The sequence below is a fragment of the Lissotriton helveticus genome, chromosome 2_1 (genome assembly GCF_964261635.1).
Source record: "Lissotriton helveticus chromosome 2_1, aLisHel1.1, whole genome shotgun sequence".
Classification (NCBI taxonomy): domain Eukaryota; kingdom Metazoa; phylum Chordata; class Amphibia; order Caudata; family Salamandridae; genus Lissotriton; species Lissotriton helveticus.
In genome coordinates this window covers 1,975,267,950-1,975,294,330 of record NC_136059.1, presented here as the reverse complement: position 1 = coordinate 1,975,294,330, position 26,381 = coordinate 1,975,267,950, and the positions used below count along the sequence as shown (strand labels likewise).

At 45.4% G+C, this 26,381-nt stretch overlaps 1 protein-coding gene across 3 annotated transcripts in view; it reads right to left on the bottom strand.

Annotated features, from left to right (window-relative positions):
* The window catches only part of FHIP1A (FHF complex subunit HOOK interacting protein 1A), a 512,772-nt gene that overhangs the window by 158,047 nt on the left and 328,344 nt on the right, over positions 1-26,381 (bottom strand). For all 3 annotated transcript variants that reach the window (XM_078676922.1, XM_078676921.1, XM_078676920.1), the window contains 2 exons: positions 23,955-24,113; positions 14,804-14,890 (listed from right to left, as the gene is read on the bottom strand). In XM_078676922.1, coding sequence (XP_078533048.1) covers positions 14,804-14,890; positions 23,955-24,113 — 246 coding nt within the window. The remainder of the gene's footprint in view (positions 1-14,803; positions 14,891-23,954; positions 24,114-26,381) is intronic.

The window sequence follows — 26,381 nt, the reverse complement described above, 5'->3', positions numbered from 1 at the left end:
TAGTTGCTGCTTATTTATCTTATGCAACTAGCAACCATTGACAAAGCCAATAGTCCTGACTTGTAGGTATGATGTGATTTGTTGTATCATATATCTGGACGCAATCACAGGAACAGCAAAATACAAGTCGGGTGGCACACTGTGCTAAACACAGATTTTTAGTTCACGTCTTTTTAAGCCACACCCTTAATTACATAGACCACGCCCATTTGAGAGACCTCAAAGTTTTTTCATCCCACTTAATGCCCTGGCCACGGGTAAAAAGAGGTTTCGTTTTTTTACATCCATGAAACACTCCCAATTTGGGGTGAGGGGAAGACTAGTCTGGAATTTTAACATAAAGATAATTGTATTTCCTGAACGCACCCAATGTCCTTCCCCCTCCCACTCCTTCCCTCCTAAACCCTCCTCATGGCCTGGCCCCTATTGCCCCTTCCTGAAGTACCAACACCATCTGCCACTCCTGGCCCCCACTCCCTCTTCTTGCACTGTTTGGATAACTCCGGGCCCCTCCAATCCTCTCCCATCCTCCCGCCCGCACCTTTTCCTCGTAGAGAAGTCATCGCTCTGCCCAATCTGTGTGAGAGGCTACGAAGTGGTGATAGGCACATGCCCCGTGCTGCTGCTGGCTCCTCACAGAGCCTGGGTGTAATTCAGAGCCATCCTGTGCCCTGCTGAAAGCAAGGAGCTGGTGATAGCACTTGGAGCAGAGGCCAGCGCTTCCTGCAGGTGGCTGTGGGGTTAGCTGAGGTCTGGAGAAGACGAGGGGTGGATGTAAAGGACCGCTCATGGGCAGAGAGATACAGAGGGACACCGGACCCTTAAATGAAGACCTGGCCCCTGAAGCCTAGTAGCCCATTAGCCAGGAAAGGCTCCTTAAACACAGGCCTCGGGCCTGGCATCCCATTAGCCAGGAACGGCTCCTTAAACATTGTGGAAAAAAATTGTAAATCATTGAGTACTGAAGTTCATTATTTTGCCATGAAGATAAAGGAGATTAGGGGTATGTCCCCTTGTTTATCACTAACGTATCACTAATCCATAATGAAGCTAAGTGAAAAGTGGTATGTGCTGACAGTATGGTTAGTCAAAGCTTATTGATATGGATAGGATCTGAAGAAATTAGGCTTAAAGTGAATGAAGCTAGGCATGGGCGGGGGTCTGGGAAAAATGTGTGACTTGATTGGTGTTTAGTAGCTTACAATGATTTTCACTGACCAGTAGTAGCTGTCACTTCAGAAAAGGTTGGAAACCCCTGACTTAGACCAAGTTCTGCTTGAAAATTGCCAACTTATTTCTCTTTTGCCATTTTTGGAGAAAGTAGTAGGGGAAAAAACGGAATAATCTTTTTATAACATTTCTAGAAGATCACCAATTGCTTGCTGTATCTCAGTACAGCTTTAGGCCGGTCCACTTATAGAAACTGCCTTTCTTTTTCTTTTTTTTTTCCAAAGACCTTTATTGCACAATCATGAATTGACACAGCATAGAGCCTACAACCCCAAGGGCCGGCTGCGTAACGTACAGTTACCAAGTATCATTGCCAGAGTAACACAGCCCTTAGCCGACAACCCGGAGATCCGGCGGCGTGGTAAAGCAAGGTGTGCACAGAGTAGTCAAAGTCGTGTTCCGGATAGTCTATAGGTCTACGGTATTTCTTTTTCCTAAAACAAACGTTATTGTTCAAAGCAGAGGAAATATTTATCTAAACAATTGCAGTCAATAATCTCGCCACAGAGCACGTACAGCACAGCAGCAACCACAATCACAATCATTGAGGGATGGTAGGCCTGGTCATTGCATATCTGCTGATGGGGAAGTACACAGTTCGCCCCTATAGGCATTCCATCTACCCCATTTCTTATCCCAGACTCCGGGGCATCCCCTAGTTTTGTAAACCGATTTTTCAGACAGCATGCACACGTCCATTGCAGCCACCCATCTAATCAGGAGCGGTTTGTGTGGTGAACCCCATTGCATGGCTATTTCACGCTTCAATAGGAGGAAGCTTAAGGCCGCCCATCGCTGTTCTATTGCAGTTAAATCTGTAGGGTCCCATATATTAAGAAGCGCACATTTGGGGGTCAGAGGGACCGGTTTCCCTAGGGTGTCAATCATTTTCTGGACGGCCCGATTCCAAAGGTCTTGGACCACTGGGCATTCCTACAGTATATGGTAGAAGGTACCTGTTAAGCCACAGTGTCGGAGGCAGAGGTCAGATGGGCGTCGGCCTATACTGGCTAGAAGGGGACCCGACATGTATGTCCTGTGCAATATTTTCAATTGTATTAATCTGAACCTGTGATTGATGGCTGATTCGCGCGGGGACATCAATGCTGACTGCCAGTCCACATCATCCAGGGTGCCGACGTCAGTCTGCCATTTATCTCGTAGGAGGTGAAAAGTGTTTGGCATATTGTTGCACAATTTACGGTAAGTGTAGGATATCGCCTTGGCCTGAAGGGGTTCTGATAAGAGTCTGTCCTCGAGGGGCGAGGATTGTGGAAGAGAGGCGAGATCAGGGACGTTGGTGAGTATGGCGTGTTTAATTTGGAGGTATCAGAAAGTCTCGGATTGTGCCAGGTCGTACGTGTTTTGCAATTCTTCGAATGTCAGTAGTTTGCCCTTGTGGAGCAAGTCGCCAATAGTGGATATGCCTAATGTGTCCCATTTATCAAAGCCTCTGTAGTGACAGAGGGTGCCTAGCCTATACGAGGTCCAGAGTGGGGTGGACAGTGTGAGGGTGCTGGCCCACCCGAGTCGTTTGTTTGCGCGGTGCCATATTGATATTGTGTGGGACATTGGGCCAATATATCGGGTACGGGAGTGTTTGCCATAAAGAGCTTCGAGGTAGCCGCCACGGCCTGTCTGGTATTTCTCCAAGTGAAAGGCAGTGTTTGTGGGTGTGCCGTAGATCCACGAGTTGGTGGCGACCAATTGGGTTGCCCAATAGTAGAGACGGACGTTGGGGAGGGCGATACCTCCATCATACCACCCTTGCGTGAGGGAGATGAGAGCAATGCGAGGAGAGCCGACATCCCATAGAAGGAGGTGAAGGTCTCCCTCGATTAGGTTGAAATAAGAGTCAGCTATGGGGAATGGGCAATTTTGTAGGGCATAAAGGAATCGAGGGAGCGCAAGCATCTTAAATAGGGCAGCTCTACCTGGGAGAGAGAGGGGGAGCGTTCTCCAATGTGAGACATCGGCATGGAGTCTCTGGAGTGGGTCTTTAAGGTTGCAGTCATGGAACAGGTGGGGGTCCGGAGTGACAAAGATTCCCAAATATTTAAAACCGTCTTGGGCGATTTCGATGGAGTAGCCTCGTGGGAGAGGTGGGGGTGGACCATGGAGAACATAGAGCACCGATTTAGACCAATTAATGGAGAAGCCCGAGTATTTGCCAAAGTTGGTGACCACATGTAGCAGGCTGTTAAGGGAGGACCTGGGGGAGGAGATATATACTAGGATGTCATCTGCGTATAGTGAAATCTTGTCGATCGTGTCAGCATTCCATCGGAGGCCTCGGATGGAATTGTCGGTTTGTAATCCAGTGGGCTAGAGGTTCGAGAGTGAGGGTGAATAACAGGGGGGACAGCGCGCATCCTTGTCTTGTACCTCTGTGTAAGGGAAAGCGCCTGGACGTATGTCCGTTGACATAGACCTGTCCCCAGAGATCAGTGTAAAGTAGTCGAACCCATTGTATACATTTGGGGCCAAAGCCAAAGCGAAGGAGTACTTCGAAGAGATAAGACCATTCAATAGAATCGAAGGCAAGTGTCGCATCGAGGGAAAGGATAGCTGCGTCTTCTTGGAGGTGTGGTAACCTACTCATGACATTGTGGACACGGCGGAGATTGAGCGCAGTGTTGCGGCCCGGTAGGAAGCCCGATTGATCTTCGTGTATCAGGGCGGGGAGAACTGTCATGAGTCTGGTGGCTAGGAGCTTGGCAAGGACTTTTACTTCAGTGTTAATGAGAGAGATAGGTCGGTAGGAGCTGCAGTCAGCAGCTGGTTTATTGGGCTTACGGATAACCACGATCGAAGCCAACCGTTGGTCCTGTGGCAAACAGCCGACTTTGCAGCTTTCTTCGAACATCACTTTAAGATGCGGAAGGATCTCACCCGCCATACCCTTCAGGAACTCAATTGGGACGCCGTTGGAGCCCACTGCCTTGCCTGATTGAATAGCGAACAAGGCGTTTCCAACTTCCTCCGTTGTGAGGTCAGCCTCGAGCTCCTGCATCTCGGGTTCGGAGAGAGCAGGGAGCCTCATTTCAGCTAGGAGCAGTTTGGATTCTTCCACGATGTAGTGGGCTCTGGCGGTATAGACCCCTTCCAGGTGGGTGGCAAAGGCCTCCGCTATATCGCCCGGATCCGTGACAGTAGATTGATCTGGAAGGGTCAATTCCGAGATCCAACGGGAACCCTGCTCACGTTTTTCGAGCCATGCGAGCATCTTACCTGCTCTGTCGCCCAGCTCGTAAACACGGTGACGGGTTTTCAAGAGCTTGGCTTGCGCCTTTTCAAGAGCCAGTGCCCTATATTCTATTTGTTTCGCTCGAAGGCGGGCCGTTATGTCGTCCGTGGGGTTCGTGTTGTGGAGGGATATCAGGTTGATAAGGTCTGTTTCTACTTGTAACAAGTGTTCACTTTGTTTGTGGATGTAAACGTTCTTGAGAGCTAGCACTTTACCCTTGATTACTGCTTTGTATGCCTCCCATATTGTTATGGCCGAAGTCACGGATCCCACATTTTCGGCAAAGTAGTTTTCGGTGTGTTCAAGCAAGCTATCGTGTATGTCAGGGATTTTTAAGAGCCAGGGCGTGATTATTATAGGGCCGCGGGTCTTTTGGCGGTGGTGTGTGAATTGTACAGTGAGAGGGGAGTGGTCGGGGATCCCTCTAGGGAGCCCCTCTGGATGGCGAAAGAACTCTAAATCGGTTGCGGGTGAGAATAAGTAGTCTATAGGAGAGCTACTATTGTGAGCGTTGGAATAGTGTGTATAGTAAGACGTACGAGGGTGGGACAGGCTCCATAGGTCTTCGAGCCCCATTGTTTGTGTAAAGTCAGATAGGTCTGAACTCGACTTGTGTGAAGGACGTTGGGGGTGCCGATCTATGGCATCATTCATTGTCATATTAAATTCGCCACCAATAAGCCCTGTGGAAGATCAAGCATTAGGCGTTGTAGGGTCTGCAGTGCGGCCGTGCCTAGGGCTGGAGGGATGTAAACTGAAATAATATGTAGTGGCTTGCCTTCCCAGGTGGCCTCTACCACTGCAAAGCGACCAAGGGGATCGGCCCACGTTTTTGTGCATGTCAGGGCCACATTTCTACGCACCAGAATACCGGTGCCCCTGGATCCAGAGGTGAAACCGGCGTGTACGAGTAATTTATATCCACCACGGTGCAGCGCTTGGCACGCATTACCCATTAGGTGCGTTTCTTGGAGGAGAACCAGGTCTGGAGAATGGCGTTTAAGATATTGCATAACCACCCCTCTTTTAATCCTATTGCCAAGACCGTTAACGTTGCACGTCATGATGGTCAGGGACGTTGTCGAGGGGGGTGTCATGGTGGCCTACATAAGTGAGATTGTGCACGGATCAGTGGTTTGTGGTCATTGAGTGCTGTCTATAGTAAATGGCTCCAAGGGAGAGGGTTACTGTGGAGCATTCGAGAGGCCCACCATGGTCAAAGTCCAAGCAATAGAGATATCGGGATGGCACATGGTGACGTGTAGGTGGGCTTATAAGCGAGAAGTCGCTAGAGGTAACGCGTGGGGTCACGGCGTGCTGCATGTCGCGCTCTACGATCAAGAATTCCCTGCAATGAATAAGCAAGAACAAGAACACAGAGACCAAAGGAGTCTCTCCATCAACTTCCCAACATTTCCCGTCCCTCCCAAACCCACCCCCCTTACTGTTTCCCCCCTAACAACCGCCCTCCCTGCGTCCCTGCCCACGGACTCAGAACTATCCACTCCCCAACTAGGCAGAGTGCCTGTCGCCCCCCCGAACATTAAAGAGGAGTGTGGAGAGCCGAAGGTGCCCTCGTCAGCCAACAACAGGATGATGTCATCTAGTGCAAATAAACCAATCAAGATCAACAATAGCATTCACATAGTAGGAGTCATTGATAATACGTAAACGTAGGCTAGTCCTGCGCCCGGGGTCACATGGAGACTAATACGAGCGGGGGGCAACATCAGAAAGCACCGCTCAGCCAATCCATGTAACACTCAACAACCAACATGAGAGGGAGATTCAGGATTTACAACCATTTATGGTGACTTCGGGCTTGTCGCCTATCGCCCCATATTGTCTGAGAAACGTCACCCGGGCCGAGTAACCCCCCCCCCCTTTTATGGGTATTGGGAGAGTGATTGCCCCTCTCGAGGATAGTCAATTCAAACAGTGACATGTGTAGGTCAACCAACAACGACGGGTAGAGTTACCCATATTGGAAGAAAAACAGCAAAGGATACATAAGAGTCAAAGCGTGATTGAGGTAAGAGGTGGACTGTGTTTCAGACAAGTAAGTCTTTGAGGAAGAGGGCCCGATATGCACCTACCATCCAAGAGCAGAGTCTGAAGGTCAAAGCGGTGAGCATATCGGCCTATGGAGAAGTGGTTTAACTGTTCAATCCAACTTGGGTTTCTTGTCGTTACTCTTCCTGCACATTGTCCATGAACAGGTCTTGACTTTCCGGCGGCACCACTTCGTCAGAACGATCTGCGGATTTCCTGCGCCGGTTTTGGGTGGAATTCGACTGTCGCCACCCCTCGAGCCAGTCCCAAACATCAGCAGGAGATTCGAAAAACCAGGCCTTACCCTCAGCTTCAATGCGGAGTTTCGCAGGGAATAACAGAGTATTTGACGGACTGTGCACGGAGTGCCTTCTTCACTTCCAGGAAGCTACGTCGACGGGCTTGTACTTTCACGGTGAAGTCCGGGAAGATCGTAATTTGCGCATTGTCTATTCGCAAAGGTGGTCCCGCTCGCTCCGTTTGGAGGATGACATCACGGTCGCGGAAATTGAACACACAGGCCACAATGGGGCGGGGGGGGAGCGCCCGGCTTCAGTCGGCCTCCGGGAACTCTGTGGGCCCGTTCTATGGAAAAATAATTGGAGAGGTGTTTCGGTTGGAGGTGTTGCAGGATCAATTTCTCCACGAAGAGGTCGGTGGCCGGCTCCTCAAGGCGCTCGGGAACACCCAGGATGCGGAGGTTATTGCGTCGGTCACATCCTTAGTAATCGTCAAGGAGCACCTCCATCTGGTGTTGCTGTTTCTGCAGTTGGGTCACCTGTTGCTGCAGCGTGGAGGTGTCATCGACGAGCGCCTGGGTTTTAATTTCAATGTCCTTCACCTTGGAATCCATTTTCCGGAGGTCGGCACACAGCAGTGTCACCTCCACGTTCACCGAGTCAATGCGGGTTTCGAGTGAAGAGCGGACCCCCGCAATTGCTTCCATGACGTCGTCCAGTGTGGGAGAAGGTTTCCCCTGTGGAGGGGGGGTTGCCGCTTTAAGGGTGGCGTCTGGAGCCACATCCTTAGGTTCCCCCCTAGAACCCCATGATAGTTTATTGAGTTGCCTTTGGTTGGAAGTCCGATTTCCTTTACTGGAGGCCATCGCAAAATTGGTCCTAGCAGAGGGTTGTGGAGGCGGAAGACTGAGGCGCACTCGCTGGAGAAGGATAGGAGGGGGGAGAAGGAGCCCCTCACTAGCGATCTTGGGGGAGATGGGGAAGCGCACCCCGCGTTCGCACAATCCCAGTTCGAAAAGGGGGGTCGCGACACCCAAGGCCCGGGTGGAGGTGGCCCCGTAAGCTAGTTGTTGTTGAGGAGCAGGGGGTCAGGAGGAATCTCCCTCTGCAGAGTCGGTAGGCCGGATGTAGGCCAGCAGCGAGCGTCTTGTTGGGTACCTTGGAGGGTCTTCGAGGGGATCAAGCACCACAGAGTCTAGTCCCAGCCCCCGTCAGTCGTCTCCGGCAGTGCGCTCAGGCCTTAATGTTGATGAGTCGGGGGGGGAGCAACGTCTGCTGCAGCGCGTCCCGATAGGCCCCGGGAGTTGAATTGCGGCGTCTTTGCGGGCCCCTCCGATGCACTGACCCCCCTCCGTCGCAGCCCTCCAGACCCGGGCAAGAGGCAGGCCGTCAGCCGCGGGCTCAGTCCCAGTCGTCGCGATGTAGGGCAGAAAACGGTGGCCGGAACCGGTGGATAGTGATGGTCTCCGGTGATAGGCCCGAGCCGGGGACTCGCCTGGATGCCGGCGCCGGGCGGGAGGGAGGGGGAGGCCCGTACGTGACGACCCGCTCCCCACCCGTGGGGGCCACCGGCACGTTGGCGGGCTGCAGCGATAGGGAATCGCCTCCTCCGAACTCGACTGGACAGTGTATAGGCGATAGGGGTCTGAAACGGTCTGTGGTGGCCCCGGAGTATCACTCGGATGCTCGGCGAGTGACGGCCGCCATCCTGGGCCGATGCTCTCCGGACGCCGGGACCCGAGCGCGGCGACCAAGCGGGCACCAGAGATCAGCCGGGGGTTCCCGGAGGGGCTATGATAGATGTCCAGCCGACCCCGGGCCAGGCAGCAGCAGCACTTGCGGAGATATGAAGGTCGGTTGGCTTTACGGGCTGAGGAGCCGCCTCAAAGTGCGACCATTCTCCTCGGCATCTAGCCACACCCCCGAAACTACCTTTCTTAAGGTAACTGAAGAACTCAGGCAACTAGTGGATGAGGGAGTTTCCTTAATTCTTAAAGAATCCCTTCCTTAAGGTTGTTTTTCCACCTTTCACCTCCTCCCAAATGGCAGTCAGAGTTTGTGGTTCCAAGAGGCTCTGCTTTAAGTCCTACACGAAATAATGTTTATGTCAAGCCACTGGCAGAAATTGTGAGATCTTTTGGGTTATAACTAGTCTCTTATGCTGATGACACCCATCTTATAATATCTGCTGAGGAAGAGAAAGGCCCCCCTAATTTCAGGAACTGCATGTCTGCTGCATGCAAATTGTTTGAAGCTTTATGCCAATAAAACAGAAATTCTGTTGCTGCAAAAACACTCTCCAGAATGGGGCATACACGAATGGCCTAAAATGCTGGGCCACCTAAAACCCTGAATTCTGATGCTTTGGCTTACGAAGATTGAGAAAGATCATGGACCTGTTTAGCCCATCAGTGCGAAAGGTGATCATTCAGTCTTTGATCATCTCGCACCTTGATTATTGCAATAATTTGTATCAGGGCACTACTGGCTATGTGAAAAAGAGACTTTAGATCATCCAGAATGCGACAGCCAGGCTGCAATGCCAGATACAGAGAACTTGCTCTGTGTCTCAGCAACTCCACACTTTGCAGTGGCTACCAGTGGAGAGGTCCATTCGATTTGAGACGTTATGAGTGGCCCACCGAAAACTTTAATGGACCAGCTGCACCTAGCCTCTTTCAGTTGCTTCATCTCTACCATGCAACTAGAGTGTTACATTACGCAGATCTCAACCTAGCTGCGATTCCAAGCTTCAAGCTGGTTAGACAAGGAGGTAGGTCCTTCCGTGTCTTCGCACCTAGGCTGTAGAAAGAGCTCCCCATTCACCTTAGGAATATATCTAATCATTTCAGTTTTAGAACACAGCTAAAGACCTGGTTGGTTTAGGCAGGAGAACCTGTTTATTGACTGATACATCAGGCGCGCTGGGAAGCCCTTGTCTGGGTAGTCATGCGCAGTATAAATGCCAATAACATAACATTATTTTTAAATGATTCATATTGAATTGAAAAGGATGTACTGTGATTTTGCAATAAACCAATGGTTTATTTTGCTCTCTACATAGCCTGTATAGAATTTCTAACTACAGGACTTTCACACTCTGGAGACTATTTTGAACAACAAGCATTTTAAACACTAAATTTCAAATGATCATAAGTAATGGTTTTGATAAGTATTCGGTCTGGTACTACCTATTCATAACAAAGATGGGAATTCATAAAAATCTACCCTTGCTTAAAATTTCACCATTTAGTACAATAAGTGGGAATATATTTTTGCCGCCAAATTAAAAGAGGAAATAATTAAAATATATAACTCTTCTCTTCAAAACCAGCACTTAACTATACAAATGCACTGGCCTTTTTTAAAACAAAGTTACAGACCGAAGGTATGCGTATCTGCCTGTGATCATCGAAATTAGGGAATAGTCTCTTTAGAATGCTAGTATTGCAGACCATGTAAAATGGGTTATGAATTTGCGCTTTATATTAGTGTACATTTTAATTATGTTACTCAATATTCTATAGGTTTTTAACCTTTTTTGTGCATCACATTTATCATGTACAAATGGATTAGAAAACTCGTTTTACTTATTGGCTATTTATAATACGATATTGTAGAGTTTGCAAATGTGTCTGCTTTATGTAATGTGCTATGTATTTTACGCTCCAAGAAAAAAAATGTGATTTGAATGTTCATAGGTTTGTTTCCCACAACATGCTTAAGGGCATTATCAGCTATTTATTCCCCTTTTCCTTCATTAGGAGGCTTTGCTTTCATCTTCGTTCCATAAATGCAGACTAGACATTGTACAGAGACTAACACCCTCACTGCATGGTGTTAACCACTGTTAGGATCTTTAAGCAGGAGTCAATATCACTTAATTATAGGCCTTTGTGTGCCTGAAGGACGTGGACCACTGGCCAATGATTTGAATAAACTGTGTATTCTGCAAACATCTCAATCTAGATTTGCATCACTAATAATAGACCGCATGGGGATGAATCTTCAGGTTCTCAACATTATAGTGATGTTGTATCATCATCATCAGACTTTCAGTCCGGAATCTAATTACAAGAAATATTTTTATTTTTTCAAGATTAGTTAAGTTTTTAGTTTTTTCACAAAAAGGAGTACTTGTTATTACTCAGTCAAAACAAGTCTCTTACAAAAGGATAGGAAAGCGAGGAAGACTCTTAGTACTAAAATTTATAAGTGGATATATACAAGTGCGTGGTGTAAAAAATGAACAAGAAGGAAAAAAGTGATCAGCTCAGAGTCAACTTCATACAAAAACGCTCAGTCATACATGAGTGAAGGCACTAAGAAAAAGAAAAGAAGGAAAAAAGTGTACTGTGTGGGAATGGGGAACCCTGCACTGATCCTAGTTAATTCTAGCAGGAAGTACCCACAACAATGAGATAAATACGTATCTTTTGATACAATCAACTATTAAGACATCAGAAACATTCATACAACAACAAGCATATTAAAACCCTAGCCATTAAGGAATATAAACAAATTAGAAGAACTGGCTTTCAAGGTATTAAAATCATGCAAGCTAAAAGCACATAGAAAATACAAAAAGTGCTGGTGCATAATTATTAGAAGTGCAGAGTAGCTCAGTTCTCTGTAGATTTTACATGAGTCATAAAATACCATGATCATATGACATCAAGTACAAACTAAACACTTTATGAAAAGTAATACTTAATCAGATGATATGCTCAATTCATTTTAACTTCTGCCTCCTAATGAACCAAAACCTACCCAAGAATTTGGCCATTGCACATACTATTAATGGCCTTGTATCTGTCCTGAAGATACGTAGTGCCTCTAGGTGACTATGAGTTCCTAATTGTCGGCAGACAGGGGCTAGCCATATAGATCGTGGGTTTTTATATAGAGAGCATGCAAAGAGAATATGCTTAGTTGTCTCCACTTCTTCAAGGCAACATGGGAAACTAATTGTTTTCACTTGGGAGCCCCTATTCCATGATGCAGTAAAGGAATTTAAGGGGAGACATCCAAATCTAAATTGAATAAATAGCTTCCTCTCTTGCGCGACAGTGATAAAGTCCATATAGGGCTCATACACACCAAACATCTTAAACTCCATGAACTCTATCGTAAGTTGACCTCCTTTCACTTGTGTGACTGTTCTCTCTGCCCCCCATTTCCAATTATAAGTCTTAACCCACTCTCTACTAGGTAGTAAACTAGGATCTTTTTCTTCCCAAAGGTTCACCAAGTCTATTTCAAACAGCAGTGTTTTGACATTACGGGAGCAAGCAATTTTTTTAAAGGGATCTAGCTTAAGAATCTCCTCAGTGGCAGTCGCATGATGGACCAGCTCAGGTGTTTTTTTTATGCGAAGCCAAAATAGAAGAGGTCGAAGCCTCGCCTTATCAATATTTGTAGTACTACCCAGATCTAGTCGTAGGGGAGTAAGCGGGGTACTCTGGGGAAGTGAACAAAGTGATCTTAAGAATTTATTCTCTGCAAGAAGCAGGCCCTCCATATTGTCAAATCCCCAGATTTCGGCCCCGTAAAGAGCCGAACCAACCACCTTCTGATCATATATCTGTAGTGGTGCTGCAATCGGTCTAGATTGTGATGACCTATGTTCTAAAGTTATAGCCCCAGACGTCTTCCTCTGCTGTAGAATTTGCTTCCAGATATGATGTTTCCATTCTATTTTTTCGGTGAGGGTTATACCAAGATATACCCTTTCCAACGGAATCCCCCCCAATAAAAGTTCCCCTTTAAATGATTTGTGGGGGTTCATTAACAAGAGTTTGGTCTTTGAGGTGTTTACTTCTAGACCTCTCCTCACACAGAAAGACATGAAGCGATCTAGTAGGAGTTGAAGGCCACTTGGGGTTTTAGAGACTAAGAGCGTATCGTCAGCAAAAAGCAATGTGCTTATTTTTACACTCCCCAATGAAGGGGCATCAGCATGGGTTTCTGCTAAATAATTCACCACTCCATTTACAAAATAAGGTGGGGGCAAGAACACAGCCCTGTCTCACCCCTCTTACAACCTTTATTGGGTCTGTCAATTGCGTTTGATCTCCCCAGCGTACCTTCGCATAATTGCCTTCATGAAGGCGAATTAAAAGTGCCAAGATGTCGTGGGGGAGCCCCTGATCATAAAGTACTCACCCAAGTGTAGCCCTTGGAATAAGATCAAAAGCTGACCTCAGGTCAATAAAAGCAGTATAAAGACTACCCTGTTCCAATGTCACAGGCTTCCAGGCCAAGAGGGTAAATCGAAAAACCTGATCGATTGTACTGACCTTTTTCCTAAACCCCGCTTGGAAGGGAGATAATATATCATTCCCTTCCATCCAATCGGTAATGATGTTGTATCAAACTTTCAACGAGCAACATGACTGACATCAGTGCCTCAAAAACCAAGTCTTACCCCTGAAGATGAAAATGCAAGTATCTACAGTACAATGAAGGTCTTCCAGGATTTGTTCTCTTTGCCAAATGAAGTCAGGTACATATTGGGGCTCACATTCAGTACACCGTATATAGGGTGGGCGAAGCAATCTATCCGCAGTGACATAATGTGTGCAGAATACACTACTTTGTGTGAATATACACTCCTAGTTCTGTGCATATGAATGAAGTTGGAGATGAAACAGTAAACTCAAGTCAAAATTGTCAGACTCTACCAGTTAGCTAACATATTCCTCCTCATTTACCAGCAAAGTAAAAGATCCTGGTGAATCTTGGGATTTTTATCTGTGAAAGCATTTTCTGAAAAGTGCAATAATGTAGGGGAATTTCTTTAATTTATGCCAAATGTAGAATGTTTTACAGGCCACTGTCTCAGAACTCGACTTCGTCATCATAAGAGCAATAGTTTCTAGTTAGAGTTTGGAAACGCCTTTAAAGCCAGCCTTCTTACACATCCGTCAGCAAAGAGGGTTTAGAATGGGACAGGTAGACTTACTTGTTTTTGGCTTTGGCAGCCTGTTTCTGCTCTTCTGGGTTTGCTTCATTGGAGAAAGGTTAAAGAGGGAGTTCACTTTAAAATATACTTTTATATCAGACTGGCGATGCAACCCTAGACTATAGTAAATAATCTTTCTGTAGTACGAGATTCATCACAGCACCCGTAGGAACTCCTAGGAACGTCATCCTTTCCAAGTACCACCTTCAAGATGTCCAGGAGAGGATCCCGGGGCGGTTTTGGTATCTGAAAAAAACCACATGCACTCCCACACCGTTCCAACCTTAATTGTCTACAGTAAAAGTAAACATTCCTGTTTGGCTGGGATGCTTATTCCTAGAGAGATGTATAAAGGTCACACATACACCTAGAGTGGAGGGATCAGGTTCTCCACGTTTGCCATTCATCGATTAAGACTACCTTACTATCAGACTACCCAAGTTCCTGTTTCAGTGTAGGTGGTAGTTATGAACAGAACCATTCTCTTTAGCTGCAATGATGGTTATGACATTCCTCAGCGGCATTCCCCTCTAGGGAAGGTGCTTGGACCACAGAGAAGATATGATGTTAAGTAACTGGTTGAGAGGCTGTCTGTGAAGTCAAATTATATCACATTTCTAAAGACTCCTCGCTATTGCACAGGGAAAAAGAGAGCTATCTCCATCTTAAATTCACACAATCTTTCCTTTGTGAGATGTAGAAGAAACAGCCACGGTGCATATGGAGTATGCAAATGTCTGTGTAAACAGATACTCGTCGGATTGTGGAATTCTCAATTGCAAACACCACTGTAAACTTCAAACTGGTAAATAAACTACTAGCCCTTTGATTAGTGTATACATTCGAGTATGCAGACTCTGGGATATGTTCAAAGTAAGACACTGGTGAACAATATGCAAGCAGAGGAATAGATTTGTATATGTGATATCCAAACTCCTCACCTTGGTGACTAAGGTAAAGCACCTACATACTTTTAATCTGACAATGTGTGTTCTAGCTATTATTCTATCATACTACATGAGAGGTGAGCTCAGGCCTTTCAACAAGTCTAGGATTGGATGAACCACTCACCTTATGAAGTGCCGGGGCCAGTACTGGTACCAGGAACCCATTGTAAATATAGTTCACGAGCTGATCACGAATCAGAGGATGAGCTACCTAGGACAGAAAGGTCTTCAGTCATGAACAATGTAAAACGAAACTTCAAATTTCAGAGTGTTACACTATTAACCAAGATGCACATTGAAACTGCATGCTAAGCAAATCTATGTTTACTGGTGTGAATCGATTAACTTCTATGAAGTTAGGCGTGTGACTGGAATGGTTGTAAAAGGTGCAAGGTTTCAAGCAACGAACCCTATACTGTCTTCAGATCCAGACCCTCCTCACAGCATTAAAACATGTGCATACGCCTGCTCTCTTTGATCCTTTGCATCCCTGATGAGCATGGTTACAGCAACAACAGTGACAGTGGCGTTCTGCTAGGTGAACAAATGCCCTGCAAAAAACCACCAGTGCAAGGGTTACTGCTGTCCTTGTGTTGGAGAGGGGCAAATATTTTCTTCACCAAGCGGGATGAGGGAGAGGGTATCTATACTTTGTTGAGACAATCTGGTCGCTTCGTAGTAGCCTCAAGAAGGCACTTCATCATATATTGCCCTAGAATAAATCAGTTACAGGAAATCAGTTGTTTCATTTGCCAGTGTGAATTGCCCAACTTTTTGTTATTGAAGAAACTGTCTAAACAAAAGTTTACTGCTGCAAACAGTTCATTCTTCCCCTTGCAAAAGTAAGGAAAATGAACGACAGATCAATCAAGAGACAGCATGACAAGAGTTATGTGAAAGACAGATAGAAAACCTAGAAGAGATATTTGAGGAGGGATGGGAAGAAAAACTAAACTCTCACAGAGGAAATCTCAAACATATTCCCACACACACTAAGAAAACTTCTTAAGGAGAGGTGTTACATTAAACACAGCAAAAACAAAAGTGTGGCTTGTGAGAATTCGGAAAACTTGAGGAGCAATTCTGTACGCACCCGAAGAACAGAAATAGGAAAAAGCATGTCAACCAGCCTTTTGGCTTTGACATTGCCAATTGTTTAGGTTTTTGTAAAACAGTTTTGTTGGGGGGAGGGGGGGGGGCTTTTATATATATATATATATATATATATATATATATATATATATATATATATATATATATATACACAAAAAAGAAGGAGAGAACTCTGGGTAGGTCTCAGTTTAGGTGGAAAGCAGCTCCTGTTAGAGCACGCTCAACACCAGCGACACTCTAGATCTGCTCACCTCAAATGTCTGTTTTTCTATCAAAGTTTTTAAGCATAGGATTAGCACAGTGCTATCCACGCCGAGATAGAAAATGACAAAATCTTTTGCCATTTAAACAGCAAAGTCTTTAAGCATAGGACTAGTACAGTGCAGTCCTTGCCGAGCTGTAAAATAACAAAAGCCATTTATCACTCCAGGCACAATATTACAGCTTTGAATTGGTCTTTTTTGCATAATTTATGCGTCACTCTATGCCTGAAAGGGTTTTGTTTTGACTTAATACTGGGTGCTCCCTTGTGTCTGGACAAAGCTATACCTCTCTGAAGAGCTCTAATTAGAGCGAAACACTGTGTCAGGGGTTGCTTTTACTCATTTCAGGTTGGCTTGAGTTGGTATTTTACCAATTCAAAGCTGTAATATTGTGCCTGGAGTGATAAATGTCTTTTGTTATTTTACAGCTCGGCAAGGACTGCACTGTACTAGTCCTATGCTTAAAGACGTTGCTGTTTAAATGGCAAAAGATTTTGTCATTTTCTATCTCGGCGTGGATAGCACTGTGCTAATCCTATGCTTAAAAACTTTGATAGAAAAACAGACATTTGAGGTGAGCAGATCTAGAGTGTCGCTGGTGTTGAGAGTGCTCTAACAGGAGCAGCTTTCCACCTAAACTGAGACCTACCCAGGGTTCTCTCCTTCTTTTTTGCATAATTTATGTGTCACTCTATGCCTGAAAGGGTTTTGTTTTGATATATATATATATATATATATATATATATATAGATATATATTCCGATGCGCTGGCTGTCCTTCACTTGAGAGCACACGAGAAAGCGGCGGAGGTTGCCAGCCCCAATAACAGGTACAGATGCAGTTTGTGTGTCTGGTTCGTTGAAAGCAGTCTTACGTGTTTGCCTGACGCATTTCATATAATTACATTCTCAAATGAATGAAGATTCTGTCGAGTGGCTGGGGCTCAGATTGAGCTTGAATATAGGGAAATGTGCATTGCAACTATGCTAGGTGTAATCCGATGCACTACATCCCCCATAATGCCTCATACACAGTCTCATTGGAGCGACCCCATTCAGGGGTGTGTCATTGTGGACAATATAAAGGAGGAAGTATGCACACCGAAGCACGCTATTTCTGTGTACAGCCTTTGAGAATGTAATTATACGAAATGCGTCAGGCAAACACGTAAGACTGCTTTCAACGAACCAGACACACGAACTGCATCTGTACCTGTTATTGGGGCTGGCAACCTCCGCCGCTTTCTCGTGTGCTCTCAAGTGAAGGACAGCCAGCGCTTCGGAATCTATTGATGGCGGTCAGGCCGTAGAGTAAAGCACCACCCCGGAATCAGGGGGGCCGTGAGGTTCTAAACACGAACCTCGTATCGGAGAAGGGGCGCAGGAATGAAGATTCTGTCGAGTGGCTGGGGCTCAGAGTGAGCTTGAATATGCAGGAAATGTGAATTGCTACAATGCTAGGTGTAATCCGATGCACTACATCCCCCATAATGCCTCAATCAGAGTCTCAGTGGAGCGACCCCATACAGGGGTGGGTCATTGTGGACAATAGAAAGTAGAAAGTATGCACACCGAAGCACGCTATTTCCGTGTACAGCCTTTGAGACAGTAATTATATGAAACGCGTCAGGCAAACACGTAAGACTGCTTTCAACGAACCAGACACACAAACTGCATCTCTACCTGTTATTGGGGCTGGCAACCTCCGACGCTTTCTCGTGTGCTCTCAAGTGGAGGACAGCCAGCGAAGTTACGAAAAGCATACATTGCCATTGTCGTACCTGGCAATGAAGGGAACTGCTTTGTGTACAGATGTGTGCCTTGTGAACTAGTATAATGGCTTTACTCACACTGACCCATGCTTTGCGCTGTAATGACCAGAAGAAAAATGTGAATGAAATAACAACAGACCAGTGGATGAAGAGGGCTGGTTGAAAGTCCTTATAAGTAAGTATATTATGCATATCATTTTAGTAAAATCACATGGTCATGACTGACACCAGACCTAAAAAGAAGCTTTGCAATGCAATAGGTCTCGCATTTTCAAGTGTTTGAGCTAATGGCATTGTAAATGACAAGAGCTTAAATACTCGCAAATGCGAGACCTATTGCTTTGCAAATATTTGTTTTATTAATGTGCCCCATGCCGCGCTTACACGTTAATGGAGGCGGCACTCTTTCTTTAGACGAGCCGCGTCTAATTAAAGGGGTGGGGCTGCTATTAAAGTAAAACCACGGCATGGAGGCTTTTACAAAAAAAAATCTTGCTTCTCTATTATTCAGAGTGTAAACAAATAGAGGGCTGAGGATGCCTCCAGCCCGGCTGCTTGGCTTGAAATTAGGATGAAATCAGTTATGCGACATGAGTTTAACACAACGGACAGTCGAAAATAATGTCACCAACTTTGTGGTTTACGGCAAAATACAAATGACAGCTCTGAATGAAATGTATTGAAAGGAAATATATGAAGTAATTTTAGGATTTTTAAGAAAGAATTTAAAATGTGTAGTCAGCTATAATGAAGTAACAACATAGTCATACTCAATGCTTTACTTAAAGTAAAGTTTTCATTAATTTATGAATGTATCTTTTTTTGTGAAGATTAATATACTTTTGCTACCTTAAGACTAATAAAAAAAACAAATATATTGCTGGATTGATACATAGCAATAATCTCCCGAATTAGGTCTAATGTACACTTTAATGTGTTTACTCTAGAAGAACTGATATGCAGATATTCGTGTTCTGTATGTCAAATATTGGGCGGTTCATCTTCACTATGGTCTATTGCGCAGATGTCTTTAGCAATGGTTTGTCACTGACTCTTATACATTGAGAAAAATATAAAAGTGAATAAAGAAATCTAGAAGTGGGTATAAAATGCACGAGCAGGTAAGGAGAGCGTGATAGGTATGGATTTGCTTTAAAACGTGAAAATATTGGTTATTGATGGTTGAGGGTTGATGGAGCACGGTTTTGCGAAAATAAAACCTGTTCGGATTGATCTGTTTTCTGACTGTCTGAATAAAGATGAATGACTGTCGAACTCCAAGTCTCCCTATGGTAAAGTGTAGGGTACATTAAAAAAATGTATTCAAGTCGAAAAAAATATTGCAAATATTTCTATATTAAATATTAATGCAAGTTCATTTTATATAATTATTTTACAAGTAGAACAAAAGAAAAAAGACTGCAGCACTATTAAATACATTTTAAAATAAACTGTTAATGTATAGAAATACAATAAATTAAAATTCTTATTTTGAAGTTTAAATAACAAAATTAATTCCCACCTTAGGAAACCAATACTTTTTTATTATGCATTAATGATAAAAGTGATGTGCAGAATTAATTAGAATTAGCTTAGTTATATTTCATTAACAATTATTATTACATTAATTGTTAATTTCAAAATAGGTATTGAAATATTCTCTAATTAAATAAAACTTTGCCTGGCAGCTCGTGAGGAGAGCTGCACAGCCCCATACTTCCAGCCTTACCGCCATCCTTCAGCCCACCGAGCGCCGTGAGGGGAACGGCCGGGCAGGCAACCACAGCTCCCAGCTCACAGGACTCCATTTCCCAGGTGCCCCGGTGGCAGAGGCGCACTTGGGACGTTGCAGGCTGCGCCCGGAGGCGCCTACAAACACCGGAGCGCCGATAGCTCCGTGGGGGACAAAACTTTGCCTGGCAGCTCGTGAGGAGAGCTGCACAGCCCCATACTTCCAGCCTTACCGCCATCCTTCAGCCCACCGAGTGCCGTGAGGGGAACGGCCGGGCAGGCAACCACAGCTCCCAGCTCACAGGACTCCATTTCCCAGGTGCCCCGGTGGCAGAGGCGCACCTGGGACGTTGCAGGCTGCGCCCGGAGGCGCCTACAAACACCGGAGCGCCGATAGCTCCGTGGGGGACAAAACTTTGCCTGGCAGCTCGTGAGGAGAGCTGCACAGCCCCATACTTCCAGCCTTACCGCCATCCTTCAGCCCACCGAGCGCCGTGAGGGGAACGGCCGGGCAGGCAACCACAGCTCCCAGGACTCCATTTCCCAGGTGCCCCGGTGGCAGAGGCGCACCTGGGACGTTGCAGGCTGCGCCCGGAGGCGCCTACAAACACCGAAACGCCTCCTGTCCCGCGGGACAGCGCGCGGGACGTGCCGGGAGAAGCCCGGGACAAGGGCGGGCCCTCTACGGCCCTCAAAGGCCGGATAAGGACGGGACGGGCCACCCCCCTTGGCTGCTACATTGTAGGTCATTAAGAAGGTAAAGACCTTTACTCACCCATCAGTCTCTATATTTATGGTCTTGCTGACATATCGCTGCCTTACATCCCTTTATCAACATGACTTCTAAAGTGGATTACTTAGCCAGCGTAGCAGGTACAGACCAAAAGTTCTCTTGGTTAGACGAGTTAAACACCTTATGTCAAACCACCTACGCTATATCAGAAACTCCCCTTCCGCCTAAAAGCGATAATATACAATCGGATAAGCTCACACTCATAGAGTACCCCACTTCATCCAACAAAACTTGCAGTCTGAACAATCCAGGTAATCATACCCCGTGCCCAAGCTCACTCACTGTTAACTCCCCAATGATTTCACCGACTGTTGAGCTCCCAGATGCCTTAACCCCCCCTCCACACCTGCATATACTTCCGCTCATTGAACAACTGCTTAGTTCTCTGATAGCCCCGTTGTTGGAAAAAATTAACTTGTTAGGGGAGAGGCTCATTGGAATAGAGTCAGCCATCAAGTCAAACCTGTTGGCTGACAAATGCAGTGACACACACAACCGCCTAAAGTCACCTCCCACTCATCAAGGCTCTAAACCATCTCTGCGGGATAGAAGCTGCCAAATACAATTAACTGGCCCTAGTACAGTAGGGCAAAAAGTAATTAAACACCCTCCCAAAGTCTCCTCTCCCCAGTTGACCGCACCTAGAGTAGTTCATAACAAGGCTAACTCTATCCATTTACCACCGGAGGCGGCCCCATATGTGTGCATTCTTGCGGGGGTCCCTATTCTTCCACCTGGAAAAACTGAGAGTCAACATGACTTAGTTAATAAAACCAAATTTTGGCTGTCAAAAAATAGGCCACTGCCACGTCACTTATATGGAACAATAAGGAGCGTTAGGAGGGTGGACTGGCTGGGTTCCCTTCCTAAGGATATTCCTGGGGACCTGGTACTCGTGAGATTTAGAGCCACAAACATTGTCCCTTACCTGAAAACCTGGCCGCCTCAAGAGAGAGACGGCCCAATATCTATATGGGACTTATATGACTTTTATCCCTCAATTCCTTGTTTTCCCCTTTTTCAGAAATCACACCTTACATGGTCGAACTTATAAAATACATCAGGATCTTCCTGGGAAACACTTGGACTTGTAATAACTAACTTTAATCCCTATGATACCATCTGTATTTGGTTGTTTGTAATGCTGTATATACTGATGACATTCTTAAATGCTCCTTATTTTGCTTATTGTATTTTTTAGCTGACAAATTGAGGGTTTTAGATTGTACTGGTATGTTCCCTTAAAATTATTGATATTTTTTAATTTATTCCTATGTATGCTTATATGATATTTCTTTTTGAATGTCGAATAAAGCTTATTTTGAATCTTTGAATCTTTTATATATTCTTCTACATGGAGGATGTTTTGGTGATATATTTCGGCGTGGTTCTGCCGCAGCGACGCACCTCCAGATAGAGCGCCGTTGCCTTCCCGCATTGAACCCAGGTGTGGATTTCGTGGTAGCGGAGAGGGAAGGCTGGTGAGCGCCAAAGACTGTCTTTGGTATGGACCCCTAGTCAGCCTCGAAAATGGGCTGCGCGGGGCGCAACGGACTTTACATTTGAAGTAACCGGATTTAAATAAACTTCAAAGATGTTACCCAATGGAGGGTTGAAAAATCATGAAAAATGCGAACCACTAAGACCATAATACATAGCGCGCCAAGAGAGAGGCGGGGACAAAACTTTTAATACAAGCACAAGCAATGTGGTTCCACAGAAATCTGAAGTGACGGCATACCTTTGAGAAAGTTCGAGTGTGAACGAAACATGTCAGGTGGACCGCCGGTTTAAATAAATAAATGCAGACTCCGTTGCTGGTGTGCGGCTGGTTTCTTCTACATGGAGGATGTTTTGGTGATATATTTCGGCGTGGTTCTGCCGCAGCGACGCACCTCCAGATAGAGCGCCGTTGCCTTCCCGCATTGAACCCAGGTGTGGATTTCGTGGTAGCGGAGAGGGAAGGCTGGTGAGCGCCAAAGACTGTCTTTGGTATGGACCCCTAGTCAGCCTCGAAAATGGGCTGCGCGGGGCGCAACGGACTTTACATTTGAAGTAACCGGATTTAAATAAACTTCAAAGATGTTACCCAATGGAGGGTTGAAAAATCATGAAAAATGCGAACCACTAAGACCATAATACATAGCGCGCCAAGAGAGAGGCGGGGACAAAACTTTTAATACAAGCACAAGCAATGTGGTTCCACAGAAATCTGAAGTGACGGCATACCTTTGAGAAAGTTCGAGTGTGAACGAAACATGTCAGGTGGACCGCCGGTTTAAATAAATAAATGCAGACTCCATTGCTGGTGTGCGGCTGGTTTCTTCTACATGGAGGATGTTTTGGTGATATATATATATATATATATATATATATCAATGCTCCAACAGCTTCTCTCCCAGCCGAGAGAGAAGTAGAAAAGCAGCACTCGCGGGGTGAGTTTCAGAAATTCTTTATTTCATTCCTGGTGCAGACGCGTTTCGGGCCAAGCCATTTGTAAATGTCATTACAAAAACGCTATCAGGAAGATATTGAGATTGAGATTTGTTACAATACTTCGGGGTGGATCAAGTACAGGAACATGAAAGGGGTGGTAACAGATTGTTGAAGTTGAGACGTTTGGAGTCTCGTTATATCATTGATTTACAGACAAAAATTCCAACAGGTCTGAATAGTGGGGAAGAATTAGCCATCCACCTGGGTAAATGAATTGAATTAGTAAACAGCCTGCCTTCTCATCTAAATCTGGTGGAATCTGTCTTGACTTGGGGGGTGCCCCCGGGTACAGATATGCGGTTTCTAGTGATAGGAGCCGCCTAAGCCGATCCACGGCAAGATAGTAATGGAATGTCTGATTGATTGGGCGCTTTTATTTATATTTGTGAGATAAAATGCGTAAACACGTACACTCAATAAGAGAACCAAAAGGATGGTTTGAATAATTATGAAATGAACAGTGTATATTTGAAATGTACTTGTTTTTGCTTAATTTTATGTCACAACAGCTATTGATTGAATTTAACTGGTAAGCTGATCCACAGCTCCATAACTAAATGAATTATGTTGTTAAAAAATGTAATTTCGCCCTGTGATCAATGTAACAACGTTACTTTTGCACATTCCAATATGGCGCCCGTAGTTTTGAGCCGGGTAGTCCATCTACAGTTTCCATCAGAAACACCGCGCTGCATAAAATGTCTTCCTGATAGCGTTTTTGTAATGACATTGACAAAGGGCTTGGCCCGAAACGCGTCTGCACCAGGAATAAAATAAAGAATTTCTGAAACTCACCCCGCGAGTGCTGCTTTTCTACTTCTCTCTCGGCTGGGAGAGAAGCTGTTGGAGCATTGATATTACACGGCGCGCTAACCGTGTAGCGGCACCCACCGCTGGAGCCCCGTCCTTTTTGGCGCAATTGGAGCAATGATATATATATATATATATATATATATATATATATATATATATAGATAGATAGATAGATAGATAGATAGATAGATAGATAGATAGGATAGATAACAAATGAACCTGTACATAAACGTTTCCCTCTGGTGGTCAAGCATAACATCCCCTGCACAGAGCTCAGACAGGCCTCATCTATTACCTGTATGACTGCATTGCAGAACTCCAGCGAGTTCATAAACTGCACGAGCTCCGGGACCTGGAGCCAGTCCTCCTTGCACAGACAGTGCCACTCGTCGCCTTTATCGTCCAGCTTTGTAGGCAAGGATGAATACAGGCCGCTCAGCCCTGTGGCTAACACCTGCATTAAGAGAGAAGACAGAGACAATCACTAGGACGTCAACCACTCTGGTGTGCAAGGGCAAGACACTTCACACGACATTCTGTTTTGATATAATCTGGAAAGTCATGACGTAAATGACAAAATACAAATAGTATTGTGCACACGTGCTATAAATGGGGAAAAGTAAGAGCAAGTACTCATCAAATTAAGCTGTGGATTTTGGGAGAGACTAGGGTTCCAGCATCCAATGACATCTATGGTCTCCGTTTACATCAATCCATGTTGATAGATTTGGTATGTCCCATGTCCCGCCGAGACTGGTACCGAAATACCACGTGGGTAGACACTGCAGGCCGTGGTTGCGGAATCAGGGACGGTCACAGTAATTTGTCTTTTTTGACGGAGAATATGCATTTTGAACCCTGACCACAACACTCGCCCCTTGAAGTTAAGGTGCTCTTGCACACATACTCCTCTCAAACAATTAACTTTCTCAGAACTGAAAAGCATATCTTTGCCACCTCTGCAGTCAGCGCATTTATTATGAAATTCTACTAATGCAAATTAACACTTTTTCAGACAGACACAGGGGTGCAGTTGAAAAGCAGCACCCTTATTTATAAATGTAAATTTACTTCAAAAGGAAACAAATCTTGCAGGCGTTGTGTTCAACGACGTCATCAATGGAGTCAGACCATCAGTGGAAGAGGGAAACGGTACAGTTTTATAATTAAATAAGTCTTATAATTAAGTATACTCCAGAGCTAATAAACACTACGGCATGGTTATTGGCATACACATGGAGCATTCTTAAAGAATCACCTATCCACCAAAGCCACCCCTCCTGGTCCGACTTACATAACTGCATTAATACATGCATTCTAACTTAGCATGGGGCGGCTCCTCTGCAATGGCGGAGGAGCATCGCCCCACTGGCTCACAGCCAGCACCTGAAAAATAAAAACAATAACATTTCTGTGTTTTATTTTTTAGTTGCTGGCTGAGTCAGCATGCAGCATGGAGGGGTGGGAGAGGTGCCTTGAGAGGGGGAGGCGGAGTGCTACGTACACTTCTAAGGTCACATGTGTGTTTGACAGGCCGTCTCAGGACGACCAAACACACATGCGCACTTAGTTTTCTCCAAACTGGCTGAACAGCCGGGCTGGAGAAACCCCAATGACTCCCTGACCTGAGCATCTTTTCAGCCTGCTCAGACCAGTCCTTGCGCTGCTCTCATAGTATGTGAGCAGTGTAGGGATTACACAGGGAGTCAGTAACATAGTCCCAGTGTCTGCTGGGACCAGGCAGGAAAGACCTAGGTGTGACGCGGGAGTCGGCTGGAGGTTGCAGATAAGTTATCCTTTAAAAATATATATATATTATTTAACTCCCCCTTCCACGCTACCCCTCCCGCATCCTCTCTCCCACCCACCACTTTCTCTTTCTGGTGGCCGCCACTGAATTTAGCACTTGGAGCCTTGGTTAACAAAAATAGCGCTCTTGTTTTCTTAGAGGGATATTTTGGTCAGGTGGTGTGAGAATCAATATATAGGCTATATACTGTATGGTCAATATAATAAAACGTTACAATTTCATGGTAAGTACCACCTATTCATTTATTTAGGAAGGAGTTTCATGTAGCGCTGTGCCTTACCTCACGGTTACTTCACAGTGCTAATATGTGACGCACTACAGATAGTTTCATTGTGCATACTCGCCAATGTTGTACAGAACTCTGTTGCACTTAAAAGAAAAGTTATCATGATCTGCTGAACATGGACATTATTTAGTGGTTGCATGGGGGGTCCCTGCTGTGACCTCTGGCTTGCCCCTTGCAACCCGTGGCACTTCCTTTGCGACCCCTGGCCTCACAGGTAGCACAATCAGTGCCAAAAAGACAGGGGCAGCTCGCCCTTATGGGCATCATGCTCCACCTCGTTTTCTGTCCATCTTTTTATTCTAATTTTAGTGTAATAAAAAAGTAGTGCACCAGGAATGTATGTTGTGAGAGTGTGTTTATGTGCAAGAGAGTGTGTACTTATGCACAAGAGTCTCTGTGTATAAGCGTGTGTGTGTGCGTGCACATGTGAAAGTAAGTGAGAGTCTGTGACAGGTAGTTAGTGCGCATGAGTTAGACTGGGGTCAGGCAATTTGAGTGAGTCAGAGTGAATGAGAGAGAGAGTAAGAATGACTGCATGTGGTTTAAAGTGGGTGAGTAAGAACGAATACGAATGAGTGTGTGGGAGTGAGTCACAGTGAGTAAGCATGAGTGAATAAGAGTGGGTG